Genomic DNA, 20,419 nt, shown 5'->3' with positions numbered 1-20,419 from the left:
GATGTTGAGAATTTGTATTTTACATTGCGATTAACCTATTTCTTTTTTTCTGAGTAAAAAAATTGGCTTTCCTACTCTCCAGTAACTGGTATGTGGGATGAAAAAGTCATCACTGAGAAGACTACACTGTGGAGTTGAAAGTTTGTGCAGCATAACAATCCAGGTAGAAGTACATGAAGTAAGATAAAATGCTTTTCCCTTTCCCTGTGACTGGTCTTCTTATCAGCAGGTAAGGAAGTAAGAGCACAGTTTTTTATCTCAGTGAGACATAAACACTGCAAAACAGTTTTTCATCTTATGCTTGTATGGGGTGAGTCACTATATTTTGTGTATTTGCACTTTGCACAAGAGCAAAAGCATACGCACAAACACACACAAACCAAGAAACAACCCACCCATATCTACCTGATATTTCCAAAGCTACTCCTCCCAACTTTTCTAGCCATTTCTTTATCTCCAGCACAAATATTCATGACAATTACCAGATCAGCCTTGTTTCCTCAGGTGGTCATGCATGTAAGATGCTGTAAGCTGGAGTTTGTGCATGAAAATTAAAGTATTACTAGCCACTGATTATTTGCTTTGTTTCTTATTTATAAAATGTGAATAAATATCAAATTACCCTCCCTTTTACTTACTGAGGTAAATAGTTTGACTTCCTGAGGACATTATTTGTAGCAGATAATACTAATTTGTCTGTACCTATTTGATTTGTGCTTTCACTCCACATAAAACTTTGAATATGTTGGTGAATTTTCCCCAGGTTTTTTTTCTGAGACATAGTAGATACCAAAGGATACTAAAATAAAAGCTTGGCTAGAAGACATGCATGCTGGTGGAGTACCCCCTTAAGGAAAGGTGTGTGTTCTATCCCACATTATATATTAAAAAATCAAGTTCTTAGGACATTGTTCTTCACTGTTTTTGCTGCTTATGGACTACTTGTTTGTGACTAATATTTTAAACTATGCTGACAGTTGAGCTTTGTTTACTGGGTCAGCCCACAAGCTTCCATTGTCTTTAGAACAGAAAAAAACATAGTCTTTCATTAAAAATAAAAACTTCCTCATGCAGAGAGGACTCTGTATGTCAGATCTAGGCTTGAAATATGCCATTTTTGTTGAATTTCCCAGTGCTCCAGAAGTACCTCTGATGGGGGCTTGGCACAGTTGAGCTTGTTAAGTTTGAGAAGGCAGAGTAATGACAGGATGGTTGAACATCCAGCTGTGTTTGACAGTATTTCCCTCCACTAAATCTGGGTGGCAGATGGGACTTACTGAAGTGACTTACTGAAATTTCTCAATCCACAGTCTTCTTTTGGTGTCCTCTCCCTACTAATGAGGCGTTTTCAGCATGGGTCCTTCCTGCCTGGCTGTATGAACAGCATCAGGGGAGGAAGTGATCCCTCTCCTGCAGCATGCAGTGGCTTGAGTTGGCTAGAGTTACAGAAAAGTTGTGTTCTAGGGTATTTTGCTTGATTTGAAAATTTTAAAAAGGATCTGTTTCGCTTCATGGGATGACTGAAGCAGGAGGAAAGAAGAAATTGCTTAGTGAAGACCCTACCTATGAAGGAAATCCAGTGTTTCTATGTGCATCATGTACAAACAAAACATTTAAAATGTTTAAAGGTACAGCAGCAGTATATAGTGTACTTCCTTTCTGGGAGCTGATACCAGAAATACCTGAGTTACTATGAATTTGCCTTGGTATTAAACATCTTGACTTAGTTATATCTGAAAATGAAAAATAAAGATCCTCTTTCAGATTCTAGTTAACACATGGTCTTATTTCTATCCAATATTAACTCTTATGCATCACTGAGTCTGTAATAGAAACAAATATGACCCATTATGTTCAATATCTGGATTATGGAAAACAGTATGACCAGAAACTCAGTTAGTCATAACTCTTGCTCTTGTTTTTCTGTTAGCGTCATGATGGAAGATTTTGTTCATTGTCCTGATTTCCGTTTTTGAAAACAAACCTTGATTATCCTTGTTGGATTAAAAAATTCTTACAGGAATAAATAAATACATAATGATACATAAATACTGCCTTCCGTCTTTTAAGTTTTAGATATTTTTTATCCATTATCACAACCTTCTCTTAAGAGGCAGAAATTCTTGGCAATAGATCTTGAATGGGTGAATAAATGTGCTTGTGAAGTGAATTGTGTTTTGTGTTTTCTTGAAAACAGTGTTTTAATTGAAGTCTTCATGGAGCATCTACTTTGGACCAGTATTAATACCCCAACTACATGGCCTTTTTCCTCAGTCAGAAATACATTGGTGTCTATGCAAAGAGTCTGTCCCTAAGGGTGTGAATTGGTAAATCTTAGTTTATTCATGTTCAGAACAGTCTGTTCTTTTATCTTGTGTTTCTGAAGGTGTAAGGCAGATGCAAATGCACAATTAGTTCACAAAATCACCTTAGATTGTTGGTTTCAAATACAACATCCTTGAACTTTCAATACACAAAATTTGCAGAAACACATTCTCCGCTTTTTTTTCTGAAATCAGCTGTCTGGGTGTTGCCATTTGTTTCCTGTCTGTTTGTTACTCCCTTGATAAAACAAAACAAGCAATAGCCAAACCTAATAACCCCAAAGCACCCAAACCTGTGCATTTTCTTCCTTTTTTTAATTCTTACCAGTGGTACAACATAGGAAAATCTGATACAAATTTGAAAATATTTTTCTGGTGCCTTTTGAGTGTGCTGTTTCCTTTCTCCTTGTATATTATTCAAAAGTGATCAAATTTTCAGAGCTGTGTATCTGCACAAAACAAATAATTTGTGGTTAGCTTGGGTTTGAATTTTTTTCCCATCTTTGTCTTTTTCCTGCTGCTGTTGTCTCATCAGGGCTGTGTTATTCAGATGTTTCATAGGCTTTCTTGTGAACCCATTTGACATCAAGTCTCGTGTTCCTCTTCACGCACTTCCTTTGTTCTCCCTCTTTCTGTCAGCACTGCTCCAGTGCTGCTTCAGACAACGAAGCTGGCTGAAAAATTCCCACTGGGAATTCTAGACCCAGCACAGAACTCGGAGTAGCCTCTCTGCCGGCATTGGTTATAGGATGGTTTGGGTCAGACCAACTACCTCTGAGGTGTTAAAAGTAGTTATATCTGTCTTCATCTGCTTAAGAGACTGTGTATGTGTAGGTGTGTACTAGGAGAGCTAACTAAATGTTTTAACTTTTCATTTACTATGGGGAAAACAACACACAAAAATTATTTAATTGTAAGCACTAGAAAATTCTGGATTCTACCATTGAAAAGTGTGAAAAATTGGCTATTCCATTGAGAACTCAATTATTTCAGTTTTATGTCTCTGTCTTAACTCCCAAGAAACATTAGTTTACAGAGACATTAAAAAATTAAAATGAAGGCTTCTTTTGTATTTATGTACTTCGTTTGGTTGAGATGGCAGAAGTAATTATTGAAGTACATCTGTAGACTTTAGAACCCTTGCAATATTGCTTAATTACAAAGTCCAGTAGGTTTGCAGTGGATGCAATCAGCATTTTGGGCTTCGTATCTTATCCGCCTGGATAGATGCTGTTAATTATTGCCATGGGAAAACCAGCATATACTGTCACAATTTTTAGCTGGTAATTTTAATTCAGAAGGTTCAGGCACTCTTGTCACTTGGGCAAAAGCAGCTGTGTTAGGTTAATTCAGGTTTATCAGACTGTCTGTGGGATTTCTTTAGAGGTGTATGAACCTACATTTATCCTGAAGGTGAAGCAGCATTAGGGAAAAACAGACAAGCTTATTGGCTTTGCAAAATATATACAAAGAATGTGTATTATAAAATCCTCTATGTAAGTTTTATAGCTGTTTCAAACTAATAACAGTGTATGTGTTTAGGTTTATATAGGGAAAAAATGTGAAATGTTCTTGAAAAACCTCTCTAATAAGCTGTGTTACAGACACCTGGCTGAATCCTTCTGAGATTCCCTATTTTCACAACCCAAGCAAATATCTACTTTCCAGCCAAATTCACTATTCCAGAGTTAGAGAGGATCAAACAGAGTTTTCACATGTGTTTCTGTATAGCGTCCTTGTAATGTTTCGCTCCTTGGCTGATGCTGCTCGCCTAGAATGGGGACTATAAAGGGATACAGGATGAAGAATGCCAGCCCCTGAGATTTGCAAACAGGTGAAAGCTTCATTGACATGAGTTTATGATGGTCACTCAAATGTTATTTGACGTGTTTTATATGAAATCCCTTGACCTGGCATGTCAGAGAGACCTGTGTGTTGCCTTTTAAGGCCTGCTCACCAGCCACGGTGTCAGATTCTGCAGTTTTCTCCCAAGTGTGAGAACATCATTGTGTTTTTTGCATGCTCCATTTAAATTCTTCTGACATCTGTGTGGGCTGCTTTCCATTCATTAATATAGGGGAGTTGCATCTTCTTCCATGGTGGCTGGTCAGACGCCAAAGGCAGATTAAGTTTCCTTGAGCAAGGAACTTGTCACTGAGGCTCTTCGAGCTGGAGCTGGGAGCTTTGGCAGCTCTGTGAAGAGGCAGTGAGAATCATCACCACAAAAATGACTTTTATGTGTCCTGCTGTGCACCCCTTGATTTCAAGTTTGATTTATGGCTGCACTTCTTTTATTTTTTTTTTTTACTTCTTAGAAGCTGCATTTGTTTTTTCTTGCAGGAGACTATAATGTAAATACTGTGGCATACACTTCATTCTGAAACTGGATTATTTCTAAAATTACACTTATGGTAATTGCTGGTGTATTTTCCAGTTCCTTAAAGTTCTCTGTAAACCCACTGCTGGCTGTGTATTTCCCTTGTATTCATGTAGCTGCCTTTATTCTTTATAGTCCTGCTGAAGTCCCCGAACAAGCAGAAAGCAGCTGCTGGAGAAGTGAATAAAGCACCACGGCTCAGTGCCAGCTGCTGCCCCCATGGATGGTCAGGTTCCTGGGATGCCACTGGAAACACTGGGGAACGTCTCAAAGGACAGTGCATGGAACCCAAATGCTTGTTTCAAAGCAAAGTGCAAGAAACCTTGTCTTTGTTTGGGATGACTTAGTTACACGTCAGTTTTTTATTCTCTCCCCACCACTCTTGGCTTTTACTATATACTGCTTAAATAAATCTCTCTCAATTCAGCTATCCCTTCCAAAACTGCTAAAAATTACTTAGTTTTATATTTTAGTCTCAATTTATTTTGAACAAGCTGTATATATTTTGACTTATATTTTTCTGCACAGAAGACTTCTTTCATGTTTTGGTGAATATCTTTGTTTCTAACCTGGAACATTTTTTGCATGGAATTATCTAATGCTAGTGTTCTCTTACCTGTAGTTTCCATTTGACATGAATGTGTTCTGTTGCTGAAGAATTCAAAATGCTTGGCAATTTGAAAGCCATAAAAGCTGTCATTGCTTGTGAGGAATGGCTATGGTCTGTGAGTTTAAGTGAGCATGATGTGTTTGTTGTTTTCCATTCATAATTAAACTGATACAGTTGCACTGACGGTGCACTGTATATAAATTAAATTTATCAAGTCTGAATAATTTCTCTTGTGGAAGTGCAGCATCTCAGATATTAGTATTTCATTATAAGACAGGCCAAGTTTGACTTTATGATGCATTGTATAGGAAATCATGTAAAATCAGGATAAAGGTTATTCTTTAGAAGAGATATCCTGGGGTAAATATTCTGTTTATAGAAGTTGTTCTCTCTCCACTGCCTAAGTGTCTTATTGAGGAAGCAGATGGCATTTAAAATCATGACTTGATGGAAAAAGCATTACAGGAAAATGTTTGAAAGGTAGGCAAATGCATCTTTATAAGTAATGCTCATATTTCTACTTATATGGCTGACTAAAGAGTAGTTCTTTCTAGTTCTTGGAAGCCTGTATCTGCAGTATATAGAAGTGGAGAATATTTACCTCCTAAAATAGCTCTGCACTCTTGGTTGTTCTGTACTGTTTTGTGTTAGCTGTGGGTAGAACAGATTGGAAAAGGAAGCAGTGGATTCCCACTTCAAATTAAAAATGGAAAGACTTTGAGCTTAATGTAGAATAGCTGGGTGAAATGTCATGTGTTACATAGAAAAACAGGGAGTGTGGCAGGAGTCCTTTGCTTATTGCAGCTTATGGGCACATCAGAGAAAGTGGTCCCGCTGTTCTCACTCACTATATAAGTTGTCCATTTGACACACTCTTTCCATGAAGTGCTTGGAAATCTTTTGCAAATTAGACAAATCTTCAGTGTATTACAGTCTTGAGTCTATTTCTGTTATGGTCACCATTTACAGCTATTGTTTAAAAGACTTCTGAAACAACATAAATGCTGTTGAAAATTGAGCACAGTTGAGAGTAACTGCTTGAGATGTGCTTCATGGTTCAGATGACTGCAGTTTGAGATTTATTGGCATGCATGAATGATTCAGCTGCCCTGAGGTGTCTAAGGATTGATGTGGTATTCAAATAACTGGAGTAACCTTCAAATCATGGGGGTTAACACTTACTTACGGTTTCCATTTTTTGACACTTAGTTGCTGAGTGATAGAGCATAGGCAGTTCTGGTTTACTGTACTGGGAAATCCTTATAAAGCACAAATGAGCACTGTCTGGGTGCCCTTGTGATTAACCTGGTAGTTCTTTATCTATAAAATAAAATAATTTAATTGAACACAGTCCAGTTGCAAAGATAAGCTTAAAACATTATTGATCACAGACTGCTGTACGTATTAAGTCCCAGTTATTTCTATTAGCTGTGACTATTACTCTGTTGTATGAAGAAAATCTTTATCAGTCCAGGTTTTTTTTTGTTTCCTCCCATAAAGTATTTTGACAGCAGCTCAATCAAGAGCATACAAAGTTACTTTGAAGACATATGAGATAAACATTCTTCACTCATAAATATTGTAGATGCCAGCTTGCAAGAGCAGGGACTATTAATCTGCATTTACCTAGGTCAGTACAAATCTGGAATAACTCCATTGGAATTGCGAGTTCAATAAAGAATAAATTTGTAGCTACTTTACACATGGTGATTTCTCTGTAGAAATTTTTGCTGTTCAAATTCTTGTTGATTTTCATTCCCCTGTGTGCCAGCAGTTCTCATTCATACCCCTTCAAGGCATTTTGAAATGCCAGTAGCAGTTCTAATCGCTCAGACCTCTCAGAATATCTCTTACCAGGAGCAGATGCTTATGAGGACTGGGTTTTTTTATGCATTTATGAATTTTTACTTCTACCTGCATAAAATACACACCACCTTTATCACAGGATAAAAGTCCCCTTTAACTGAAAGAAGTATTAGATTTTATTAGACTTTGTATAATATTTGATGCAGAGCCTCACTGTTCTTAAGCAGTTCTTACCTGACTGTTCCTCAGCTGAGCAGATTTTATGTGTTAGGTTCACCTGGCTGATGATGGGAAAGAGCACCAAAATGTCTCAGCTGCTGTCATTTCTTGCATCCTTGTTCTGCATTATTAAAGGAGAGAAAAGTGTAAAGAAAAAATGTTGTGATTAATTTTATGATTCCTTGATCTCAAAACTCCTAATGGTGTTATATTCCAGGATTAAACATAATGCAAAACATTATGATCATTTGTACTACAAAAGACACAATTGATTTTGATTACTGCTACTTTTTTCTTCAGCCTTGCTGAAAGACAGAAAGCTCTGTGTAACATCAATCCAAGGAACTTGACAAATGATGTCAAGATTATGTTTTATTGTCTCTGGAGTCCTTCATGTTGTATATTTTTGATGTATGAAAGCATGATGCAACTGTATGGATGTGTGAATCTTGTGAATTTTAAATTGTTTTCCTGGAAATCAACTTGCACAAATTTGGTTGTAGTCTGGAATTTTTACAAAACAACAGTTTCTTTTTTTAAAGTCTCCTTTAATGGCAAGCTTACAAAGAGATGCTTGGAAATACATAATAACTGATAGTGATGTTTTGGGTTTGGGTTTTTTTTTTTTTCCCTCCACATCTGTGTAGTCCAGTAAAAATAATGTTTTTCTAAGATCACTAGTTTTAATAAGACTTAAAACCCCACAGAGACACTTACTACATGTAAGTGAGGGGTGAAGTGTGTGGGATACATTACCTAGAGGGAAAGGCTCCCTTCCTGTGCTCATGCATCATCCCAAAGTGAGCTGTGGTACCACCTCCCATGCACATGGCTCTGCTCCAGGTGGCTGTGGGTGCCTCGGTGGCACTGGGCTCAGGTAACCTCTTGGGACAGCAATGAACTTACCGTGTGTCACCTGAAGACCAAAAGGGTGGAAGTAAAACAAGAAAATATGAAAATACCCACTACTGAAAGAGAAAATTTTTTGTTTTTATTTCCATGCACCGTTTTCACAGGTACTAATTTGATTATAGGTCTAATTCTTCTTTGTCATTATCAATACCTACACAGCTCAGCCTCCATTATTATAATCAGACTGATATAGAGGAGTTGACAGAATTTGAATGAAGGCTTTTTTGTTTTGTAATACACTGGTGTTATTTTGGCATGTCTTTGTCTTAAAAAATGACAGCTATTTACACAATACTACTTGTGCTGCCTTTTGCTGTTGAAGATATCCAGACTAAGAATTGCCTGATGTGGGAGTTGAAAGGCACATAACTGAGCAATCCCAATCATGATGGTGAGCTTTGATGGCATCTAAACAATAATAAAAAATCAGTGTAGACTACTCTGGAAAATCAATCAATCAATCAGTAAATAAATAAATAAATAGGAATTTTATGTTCTGATATCTGTGTGGAATTTTTACGCATCATATGGAAATTAGGAAAGTTCTGCTTCATCTTCATATGGATTTCCTCTCCAATTTATCCACTAGTGATATCCAAAAAAGAAAGAAAAAAGGAGGAGCAAAGCATAGGGTTTTGTTTGGCAATCCAGAGATCCCTTTCATATATATACTTTCATCTTTGGGACAGTATTTCAGTTTCCACTTCAGCAATGGTATATGACTGTTGATATTTTCCATGTTTAACAGTGGATTTTAGAGTAGGGTGGTCTGAATTCCCAGGGTAAACATGTCCATTCAGACACCAGCTTCTTATGAGAAGTCCTCAAAAGCTCGTGGGACAATAGGAGGGAGGACAGATTATCCCATGGTTCTAGAGCAGAGGAGTTGAAAAGGAAAGAGCTTTTCCACTGGTGTAAAAAGGGACAGAGAGAAAATGAAGTTGCAAGCAGGATAATATTTATTTGGTCCAATGTGTTTAAGATAAAATCATCCTTTCTTTTAGGGTCAGGACAGCCTTTTTATATACTAACAATGCCACATACCTATTTTGAGGTGGCAACACTGAGATATTTGGAGTGCAGGCATCGGGATCACGTGATACATGCTGTAGACTTTGTGATGTTTTAATTTCACATTCCTGTGACTGGATGGGATAGATAAGCGAGCTTGTTGACCTCTGATGAAAAAGATGTTTTCGCTTGTGTTGGACTTCAATTTTAGGTTTTGCAATTTCAAAGTAATTCTGTAAAATGTTTCCCATGCGTGCCATTGGTCGGTGGAATTAAACAAGTTGAATAGCATAGCCCATAACATTGAGGAAATAAAAACTAGAAATGTACTAGAGAAAATAAATTAACAAATTGCTGTGTAATGCTGTTTAGTTTGTTTTGAAGCAGATTTCTTGCTGTTGAAAGGTTATTATTGACTGTGCTTGTATGTTTTGTTTTTTGGCAGGTAACCCTGGACTGGCAGGTTATTACAGGACCTTTATACAGGCCCTTTATTGTGGACTGAACCAGCAGTATCCCGTCTGGGTTGTGAGCCACGCTGGGCACTGTAAACCTCCAAGTGGGATGGAAATGATTGAAGGTACAATACTGTAAACTGTGCATAGAATTGTTTGTACCCTTCCAGTTTCAGAGGCAAAACTTGTGCTTATTAAAAACAAATTAACATGAGTTTTAATTGTCTCCACTTTCACAGTTGTATGTGAAGAGAAGTTAGTGAAGTATTTTAGGTAATATTTTCGGTAATAGGTAGTATTTTAGATTTGCCAGGCAAATATGTGCTGTTAAGAGAATAAAAGAGTTAACTGTTGGCAGTCATTAGAGACATGTTACAATGAAAAAGCTCTAGAATGTGTTTATGTTAAGAAGAGTAGATTAGAGAAGTATGTTTTTAAATTAAATGTCCAGAGATTAAGTACGTTGGGAGAGATTTAATTATCTCTGAATTTAAAAATAGCTGTACTAAATCAGTGAATTACCTGGAAGCAAGTACGAATTTCTAAGACTGGGGCATGGGATGTTTGCAGGGGAGAGGTTGCCTGTGTATCTGTTAAGAGTCTTTTAACATGCAGATCTGCAGTAAGAGATGGTGCTCCAAGCATACTTAGATGGGGGAACCTGCAGTGAACGTGGGGGAACCTGCAGCATTCCTGTCCTGAAAGCTGATTGATGTAGGAAGTCCTCTAGACGATGTAGCAGTAAAGCCAGTGTTTCTGGATATTTTCTTCCTATATCACACTCTGCAAACACCCCACTTCGGAGACCACTGATATAGAGTGATTTAGAGTGTGCAAGCATTTAAATTGTGCACATGACTTATGAATGATGTAGGAAACTACAAAGGAATAATACAGCTGATAAGACTTAGTTCAAGTACATTTTGGAAGTCTAATAAAGACTAAAGTAAGTTTTCCAACAGCAGCCATCAATCACAGACTACTTCCCTAATTGACTGGGGGGATATCACTTAGCAATTTGAAAACTGAACAAAGCTTCACCCTTCATTTCTACTTCTGTATGATATCCTTCTATTCAGAGAACTCTTGCAAACTCTGCTCCACAGAGGCACACACCATTAATTGAACATCCAGCAGTCAATCCACCGTGCAAAACTATTTGAAACTTAATTTTACTCATTGAATACAATACAGAAGTTATACCTCAGTTTCAATGCCCTTATCCTCCTCCTCAGCTTTTAAAAAGACATTTGTTTTAAACACTGCTGTGAATGTAAAACAGACCAACATCAATCCTTAGGTGTAGGCAAAATTACAAAAAGAAGAACAGTTTTCTAGTTCTCTCTTATTTTTCTTTAAAATTAGCATAAAACATATGCATAGACAGCAGGTGTACATACATAGCAATGTTTTAAAGTGGTTTAATTCTGTGGACATCTGCTGTGGCTGGATGAGAAATAAGAAATAGAACATTTCAGACAGAAATAAGTGTAGAATCATGGAATCATTACATTTGGAAAAGACTAAGGCAACCAAATGCCACAATACCCACTAAACCATATCATGTGCCACATCTGCTTGTTTTTTGGGCACTTCCAAGGATGCTGACTCCACCACTTCCCTGGGCAGCCTGTTCCAATGCTTAACCACTCTCAGTGAAGAAATTTTTCCTAGTGTCCAACCTGAACCTTTCTTGGCACAACTTGAGGTAATGTTCTCCTGTTGTATCCCTTGTTACCTGGAACAGACCAACCTCTGCCTGCCTGGCTACAGCCTCTTTTCAGGTAATTGTGGAGAGCAGTAAGGTCCTCCCTGAACTTCTTTTTTCCAAGCTGGACACCCCCAGCTCTCTAAGCTGCTCATCAGATTTGGGCTCCAGACGCTTCCCCAGCTCATTGCCTTTTTCTGGACACACTCCAACACCTCAATGTCCTTCAAGAAGATGGAAGACATGCTTTTGTTTGTCCTTAGGGCTGCCAATATACTACTTTAGGTAGCAAAGTGAGACTGAGAATAAAGAAAAATTAAATCAGAATTAAATTATTAATGTATTTGTCCTAATAGTCTATATTTGCCAAGTGCTACAGAAATATGGAATCCTGTGATTCATATCTTAATCAACTAAAGAGAAACAAATGATGTATTAAAATATCATATACCTTATAAGTAGCTAATCAGCATTCATGACTTAATGATACAATATTCAGTCAAATTATAAATTATATTCAAGATAAATCTCTAGAAGTTCATAAACTATACACATGAGTATTGAGTTTGACACAGTCAAATCAGCAAGGCATGTTTTTCCTTCTGCATGACAGGAAATTTTGAGTGGCATTCTTAATAGTCAATTTACAAAATAAATTTCTAGTTTGATCTTTTATGTTCTATGGCCTGTAGAAAATAATAGTGTGTCCTTAAAATCTGCTAAACTAGCCTTAGTTTATGGTTCTTGGTGAAAAAAATAGCTAATGATTGATTTCTAGTCCATCAAAAGAGTGTTTCTGCTGCTTGCTCTTTACACAGGGGGAGTAGGGCCTTCAGACCATTTTGAAACTGAATTACATCCTAAGAAACAGTATGGGAAAAGCAGAGAAGTGGTGAAGGAATAATAAATTATCTGTGAAGACATTGATTATGTGAACCTGAAATGTTAATGTACCATCAGTGTGAATTTTTGAACTCAAATTAAGTTGTGCATAAAAAGAAATAAATTCTAGCATTACAGGAAAAATTGGAAGCGGTGTGTAGCTTAAATTTATTTGATATATTGCTTCTTGACTGTTGTTATAATTCATCTGAATGGAGTTTGCTTTTGCAGCTCTCTGGCTTCTAATGAAACTGCAGAATTGACTGTGAGTGAGAATCCGCCTCTAGCTCAAGTGGTATAAATCCAGAAAAAATGACTGAAATTGTTAGGGTAAAATTGAATTTATACTTCAGCAAATTAATAATCTTGTTAATTGCTGGCTAATTGTCCACCAAATGACAGATAGAAGTGTGGGCATGATTAGCAGATATGAGCCATAAGTTTTTACCATCATGATATGCTTTGCTGGCAGGAAAGAGCCTAAAATAGTAGCTTGAGCAAGACAAAGAGTGTGGTGTTCTATAATAAGAGGTTACGAGTTATTTAGGGCAGTGATTCCCAAACTGTGATCTGGCTGATCAGATGCACTTGGCACTTTCGCTGCTTTCCACTTGCTAAGTGGAATGAATAGTGATTAAGAATACTTTTCCAATAACACTTCTGTGTAAGCATTTGCTGCAGTGCCCTTGGAGATGTTGTGCCACTGTGAATGTGTGGTGCTGGCAAGGAGTGGGATTGTGGTCTGCATGGCTGCAAACAGGAGAGGAGGAGGTCATGGAAGTTTGGTGTTCCAAGAACTGGGTTCCTAAACATAGGGACTTTTCCTTGTTGTTGTGTATCACAGAATTATAGAATGGCCTGGGTTGGAAGGGAGCTTAAATATCATTTAGTTACAACCCCCCTGCCATGGACACAGATGCCTTCTGCTAGACCAGGTTACTCACAGCTCCATCCAGCCTGGTCTTAAACATTCCCAGGGACAGAAGTTACACGGGCACAAGGACTCTGTATGCATTTCATAGTTTTTACTGGCTTGTGACTCATTTATTTATAAGTAGAATAGATGTTATTAGCAATTGCTGATGAGGGAAAATACCTACATTGCTAAATCAGGTGGATCAGAGATACTGGCAGTTTCTTTGGTCTGTAAAAAAAAAAACCTCAGAATTAATCTCTGTCATATTCAGAAGTTTTTTGACCAGCAAATCCTTATCTGTGCTTCAGCCCTGTATGATAAGTTATAACAGCAGATATGTGGCCACACTGAGGTATGCAGTGATAGCCGTGTTTAAAAAGCATTTATGTCTTGTATACATATATACATAGGGAGAAAAGCAGTAGGAAGGCAGTTGGGCTGGCATCTCATATGCATACTTTAAGCTTATGCTTATACACATTTCAGTCATGTTATATACATTTAATTCACATTAATTTCTATTTCAATAACATTTTCTGCTTCCTAGGCTTATCAATTACAATATCTGAGAATCAGTGAAAGATGAATTATCTTTAAGTTCCTTTGAGGTTTAGTCCATTATATTTCTATATTACAGATGCAGAAAACTCTATAGTCATGTTTATGGCCTAGAATACATTAAAATTCTGCTTAACTGTAATGCAGATTTATATGACACAATGTTTCACAGTCTAGTGGTATCACACTGTAGATACAACAAAATCCCTAAGTTTCGAGCATGCCATCACAGTAGAATTATGCTGGTTTCACAACTATTTCATACCAGATGTAGTTTTTTTTTTTAATATATAGAGAGGGGAAGGTTCCTGTTCATGGAGCTGGCCTTGGCACTAATTTCACATGGAGCTCCTCACGTGGTATTTGTCAGCAGTGAGGGATCCCAGGTCAAGGTGTGCACAGAAGGACTGCTTGTTTTCACAGGATGGGACAGGAACTGTCAGCTCACTGCAGTGCAGTCCTGCTGCCCCTCGTGATCCAGCAACTGCTGTTACCCAGAAACCTTATTCCTTCCTTGTCTTGGAAAAGACAACCTAAGGAAGGAAGCTTGTGTGCATGTGTAAAAGTTATTATGAGCCATTTAAATGTTGAGGTTTTTGTCTTGGCCTGGTAAGATCTGAATTTTACTGTATGGCTTTAATGCTTAGTGTCTATTTTAAGGAAACAAATGGTCAGTTCATCTTATGAACCCAATGGAATGCTTGAAATCTAGGTGTGTGAAAAGTAAGCAGCCCTAGGGATGGTGCACTACTCCATTTACTTCTTTCCTTTAAACCACATTCAGTTAATTATTCATGGAGGTCCCGTAATCATGCCCATAATTATGCAAATACATCCTTAGAGTGAAATCTTGGCATTTGGCATTGACTTTATCAGTCCTGCTTAATTTTAAGCATGTGTTTGAAAGTCTTCCGTTCAAAATCAAAACTAAGAAAATTAAAATTTTGCCGTATATGAAGTATTTCTAAGTTGCTCTGTTGTTTTCTTTTCTGGCCATTCAAAATGTTAACAATTTTAAGTGTTTATATTATCATAGCAGCCATGTATTTAATTGTAAAGATCATTTAAACACTATTAAGCTCGTTTTGGTACTGCTTAATGTATATCCCATTGCGTTTGACGGAGTAGTGACTAATTTTTGCTGACATTACAAGGACTAGGACTTTGTCTTTACATTTCTTATAGCTGTATGAAAAATAGGTTCTCTGCATTCTCTTTCTTTAAAGCTTTTCCACTAAGTTTGTTGACATAATATGTATTGGAATATTATTAAAAAATGTCCACGTGGAGAGCTTTTTAATCCATTCTAATACTTCATTCAACTAATTCCTTGGTTAAAAGAACCAGAATTTTTTATCCATACCTACAAATAAGAAAAATATAATTCTGTTTTTAAAGATTTTTGAAAACTGATACAATCTTCTGGATCTTTATCCAGAAAACAAGATGTTTAAAGAAAAAAAAAAAAAAGGCAAGAATTCATCCATTAGAGAGCACAATGTCTTTACTGCATTCCAGGAAACTTTGGATGTAGGTTTTGAAATTGTTTATGGGTTATTTTGTGCATTTTGTCCCATGACATAGGTATGTTCTCCAACTGATACCACCATTTCTGTTTAGATGCAGGTGGCTTTAGTTGGGGAGAAAAGTGTTCAAGAATGTTCTACCTGGTCAAGAGGTAACATCTTCTGGTGTCTGAAGGCAGGTCACAGTTTCCTGGGATGAGCATTGCTATGATGTTTCAGAGTAGCCTGTTTAATGTTTACCATACTGTTAAAGGGAAAGTAAAACCTAATGTAATTTGAAAAAAATACAGTATTTAGAGGATCAGGTTATTTTCCCCAGGGAGAATACTTAAAAATCTTTTAACACAACTCAATTTGAAAGATATTCTTGCATCTGCTAACAGAATGACAATGAAGTAACCCCACAGCAGGGAATAATCATTATGTCTGAAGGTGTAAGAGGCAGCCTGGATTTGTTTTTATAGTTGAGTCAAAAAGTTTATTCACTTCACAGGTTGGCTGCAGGAAGAAAAGCTGATCATTACTTTAATATAGCAATTCTAATTTGTATTAGGGACCTTTGATTTAATTTTGATACCCATAAAACTTGAAACAAATGGTGCAGATCTTGATGGGATCAGTCCAGTGTTTAATGACGTTTTTATTTTTAATTGATAGTGATCTACAGCTGTAAGAGTGAGAAACTATCAGTAATGCACAACATCATTCCAGATTCTAAAAATAATCAGGTTTGGAACATGGATCCTTTCTGGTTTTGTTTCAGTTTTAGGAATTTCCCTTCCTTTGAGGAGCAATGTAGGCATTTCAGGGAAATACAGGAAACTGTAAGGCAGAGTGTGCAGAAGAAGTGACTGCGAATGGCCTCATTCTTAAGTAACCAGTAATGAATTACTGTTACCTCTAGTGTATCTTAAATCTGTAAGATCTGAGTAGAGGCAGAGTGCTTGAAGAGATGATAAAGAACAAAATTATGTGGTACTGTGGATTCAGGTTGAATGAGTGAGTCTCATTGCTGCTTGCTGGATGAAGTTTTTCTTTTTTCTAGTTTTGATACCACGTGGCACTACTGTCTTCCTTTAAGATAGACATATTTTTACATTTCTAAAGGCTGAATTTGAGGTTTTGTCAATTAATACATATATTAAAATAACCTAATTTACTACAGTTATTGAATTACCGGTGTGGTCAGGTGAATACTTGTTTGCCATGTAATTCCCCATTGGGGTAAATGTTGTAGCAGATAATCTAAATTCTTTGGCAGTGCCATGGTAGTGGCACTTTTTTTAGAACAGAACTATGGTTTCAAGCATATTATTGCTAGGCTTGCTGCCACTTCCTTCCATGCTATGGTTTACATGATTTGGGGGATTTTTCAGTTAATCACAAAGAAGGCAATATCAGTGTTCCTGAATACACTTCACTATGAAACTACTTCATCATACTTGGAGCTTTTTATGTCTAGAGCGCAGATAAAACTCAGGTGATGTGTCTTATTATATAAATCATAGTGTAAAGCCTCAGGCAGTTTCAATATGTTTGTATTGAGCTGTTGCTTCAATATCTGCTAACGTAAATGAGTGAGGAAACCAAACTTTTTACAGCCGTGACTCTAGAACTGCTTGTGGTGAACTGATTTACTTTCCATGAAGGACCTCTCACATGTGCAAAATGAAGACCAAAACTCCCTTATTCATCCCCTACCATGGGCAGAGACACCTTCCATGGGATAAGGCTGCTCAAAGCCCAGTCCAACCTGTCCTTGAGGGATGGGGCATCCACAACTTACAGTAAAGAATTTCTTCCTTACATCTAAACTAAACCTGCCCTCTTCCTGTTTAAAGCCATTTCCCTTTCTCCTATCACTCCATGTCCTTGTAAAAGTCCCTCTCCAGCTTTCTTGTAGCCCCTTTAAGTACTCAGTTTTGTACTGGTGGCACTTCAGTCTCTATTTCACCTATCAGGTAAAACTCCAAGTAGAATAAAACTATCACAGCAGTACCTTGGGCAGGTTGCCATAGTTGTGTGCTGGGCACTTCAAGTGCATGGTTAGTAAAGAAACCTTGAGCATTTTCTTCAGGAAGGTTAAAAAGGAAACTGCTATCTTGGTAACAGAGAATTAATTTTTAAACAGTGTAGCAGAACACTGGTGAAGAAAAGATATAAATCAGAATTTAAAGTAGTCATTTCACAAAAATGTGTTTCTTCCCCAAAGATACAAAATTTGCACTGCACAGCGTATGGTTACTTAAGGCATCAACAACTGATAAAGAAACCTGCTACATTTATGCAAAGTACAAGGTGAAATCTGTTTGCTCTGCCGAGTTTTACCATTGATTTTCATAAATTCAGACTTTTGCAGGTGCTGTTTTGTCTGTTTCTCTTTTATCAGTGGGTATCAGTGCTGGGAGTCACTGAGCCATGCTTGGTTCCCTCTGCTGTCCGGTCACACTCCTTGTGAGAAGAGGAGCCCAGGCAGAGATTACAAAGCTTTTCAAGGCAGGTAGCACTGGGAGTGTTGACTGAGTCCTGTGAGGTGGCACTGCATTGAAGAATGTTTTGCAGATGTGCTGTGCTACAGCCCTCAGCACTGCTAGTAGGGAGTCTTATTCTCTGCTGCCATAAACAGACGTAGCTCTTTGCAGTCAGTTCTGTGCTACCAGTTTACTGCAGCAGAGAATAGAAGATAATAATATTGAAGGGTTCTTATAATCCATCAGTTTTGAGGGATACAGATGAAAGATGGAAAAATGTCATGCTTGCCTAATTGGATCATTTACTCCTTAAAAAGGATGTTGTTACATAATTTGGATCTGGATATTAAATTTGACATTTCTGTGGAAAAATGAACATAGAAACCTACATTTCTCTTTATACTTCTATTGAAACAGTGTCATCCAAGGTGAATATTCACAAGGGCAAAGAAATAGACTAAGTTTACTGAATGCCATCCTAATGCCCGTTATAGGAGCTGGTGAAACAGGAAGTGCATTACTGTTATTTTGGTATTGTTCTGAAGAGTCATACTTAATTGAACATGTCAGTCTTGTTTGATACCACAGTACTGAATAAAACTTTTGGATGGATTTTCAAGAAAAATTTGGACTGGCCTAGCAAATTAAAAGTTACAGCTTGAATTCAGTAGAAGCATCAAACACTTCAGAAAATGTCACCCATCAATCTGTCCAATCACTGTGAAGTACAGATTCTGTATTGTAACTTGGACTGTTGTATAACTGCCCCTCTCAACTCCTTGCTTTTTCCCTTTTCTTTCTCTTAGTATCATGGTGTGCACCTTCTCATTTTCTCTTACTTTGAAAATAATTCTTTTTATTTCCTGTCTGTGAAATAACATGGGTTGTCTTCCTTGGCCAGCTGTCTTACTCTGCTCTAAACTCTGGCTCTCCCTTGTTTGCTCTCAGTCTTTCTTTCTCTATTTGTATCTGTTTAAACTTCCCAAAGTTTTGAAGTGCTATTTTCAATAGGTGTGACTGTTGGACTTGCCTACTGTGGTGCAGCACCTCATTAGTCATAACCGATGGAATCAATGCCTGTGAAGTGATACTCACCTATTTTTGTTGCCTTCAATACTCACACAATTTCTTCTGTCCTTTCCTTACCATCTGTGCTATACCTCCCCATTCTTGGTGGTGTGCAGAACCTCATTAGTCTGGTTTTCTGCTGTTGTTAATCTGTATAAAAGTAAGTTGTGTTGAAGTGTGCAGTTTAGTTTGTGTGGGTGACTGGGGGGCATTGACACAGCCTTGTACTTGACTTCAGTGTGTCCAGAAACAAAAAACATAGCATGGACAATCACCTTCCCAGGGACTCAGACTTCTTTGTTTTTTGCCCCATGAGGTCATTTTATGTTGGAAGTTCAGATCTGCTCCTGTACAGTGATGGGTCTCTAGCCTGTATGCTGCAAAGTGTGGAGTTTTTTTTGTAAGTTTGTTTTATTGTTTGTTTTCTCTCATTATAATACAATGCTGAGAATTCTTAGAGATTGCACTTCCTGCAATTATTCAGCTTACTGACTATAAAATGCAGTCATTCAAATACAGAAAACTTTTAATATATACATTATGTAAAACACCCATATAACATTTGCTTTGTGCTCATTAAAGTGCTTGGAATGGAGATGTTGATTGGTGTAGAACTGCATAATAAAACATGTTTTAATGATGTTTGCCTTGCATTGGAGACAACCAACAAAATTCTGCTTCAAAGTTTGTACTGTTCTTTCATAATTACTTGATAATAGTTACTCTGAACAGAGGGAAACAAGACTGGGAATGTAAAATAAAATAAGTTTCTAAGAGATAATTTTAAAAGTTCAGGGTGCTTCTGTATGCTTTTAATAAAAGTCTGGGGTTTAGTACTTGTCATGTTTATTAGTTCATTCTGTCAGACTACTCTTGTACTAATTTAATTATAATATAGCTTCCTTTGAAAAACATATTAGGTGTTAAACAAGTGTCCCAGCAATAGGTGTGTAGAAAGCAAAGGAAATCAGTAGTTCAATTTGTAAAACAAGGCCTTGTTATTTTTTTTTAGTAAAGAAAATAATACATATGACCACTTCAGTGTCTTGAGTAAATGGTAATTTATTTGTGGAGGATACCTTTACAAAAAGTAATTGCTCTAATAAACACTAATGAGTGGTGTGTTTATATTAAAAGTTTCATGAACAGTTCCTGAGGGTGCTAGGGCCAGACTAAGGTCTAAGGGTTAATCTAAAACACAATGCTTTAAGACCTGGTCCTTGGTGTCAGGAGGAGTTCTTCAATATTTATTTAACATTCTTTCAGGGTTTCCATCCTATTTCTTTGGCATTTTTTTGCTTGCTGATACAAATTATCCATGGTTCACTAATCAAATAAAAGATTGAGTGAAGCAGTTAGGCTTTGAGCAATATATCTTTAGGGGATGCCCATACTAGACCCACAAACCTTAAGTCTCAATTTTCAAGCTTACAGTTCTATTTTAACACTTTCAAAGTGCATGGTTCAGTTTTTAGGAATTATTGTCTTTTCCTATGAGGAAAAAAAGCAATCAAATTATTTATTTAATTTCCAGAATTAGACTTCATATTATGCACACCATTTTAACAGCTAAGCT

The 20,419-nt window shown here is 37.1% G+C and overlaps 1 protein-coding gene across 6 annotated transcripts in view; it reads left to right on the top strand.

Annotated features, from left to right (window-relative positions):
• LDAH (lipid droplet associated hydrolase) overlaps positions 1-20,419 on the top strand; it is a 111,123-nt gene that overhangs the window by 22,269 nt on the left and 68,435 nt on the right. For all 6 annotated transcript variants that reach the window (XM_053939062.1, XM_053939065.1, XM_053939064.1 and 3 more), the window contains one exon: positions 9,705-9,839. In XM_053939062.1, the coding sequence (XP_053795037.1) occupies positions 9,705-9,839 (135 nt within the window). The remainder of the gene's footprint in view (positions 1-9,704; positions 9,840-20,419) is intronic.

This window comes from Vidua chalybeata, chromosome 3 (genome assembly GCF_026979565.1).
Source record: "Vidua chalybeata isolate OUT-0048 chromosome 3, bVidCha1 merged haplotype, whole genome shotgun sequence".
Classification (NCBI taxonomy): domain Eukaryota; kingdom Metazoa; phylum Chordata; class Aves; order Passeriformes; family Viduidae; genus Vidua; species Vidua chalybeata.
This window is presented reverse-complemented; position numbering and strand designations above follow the sequence as displayed.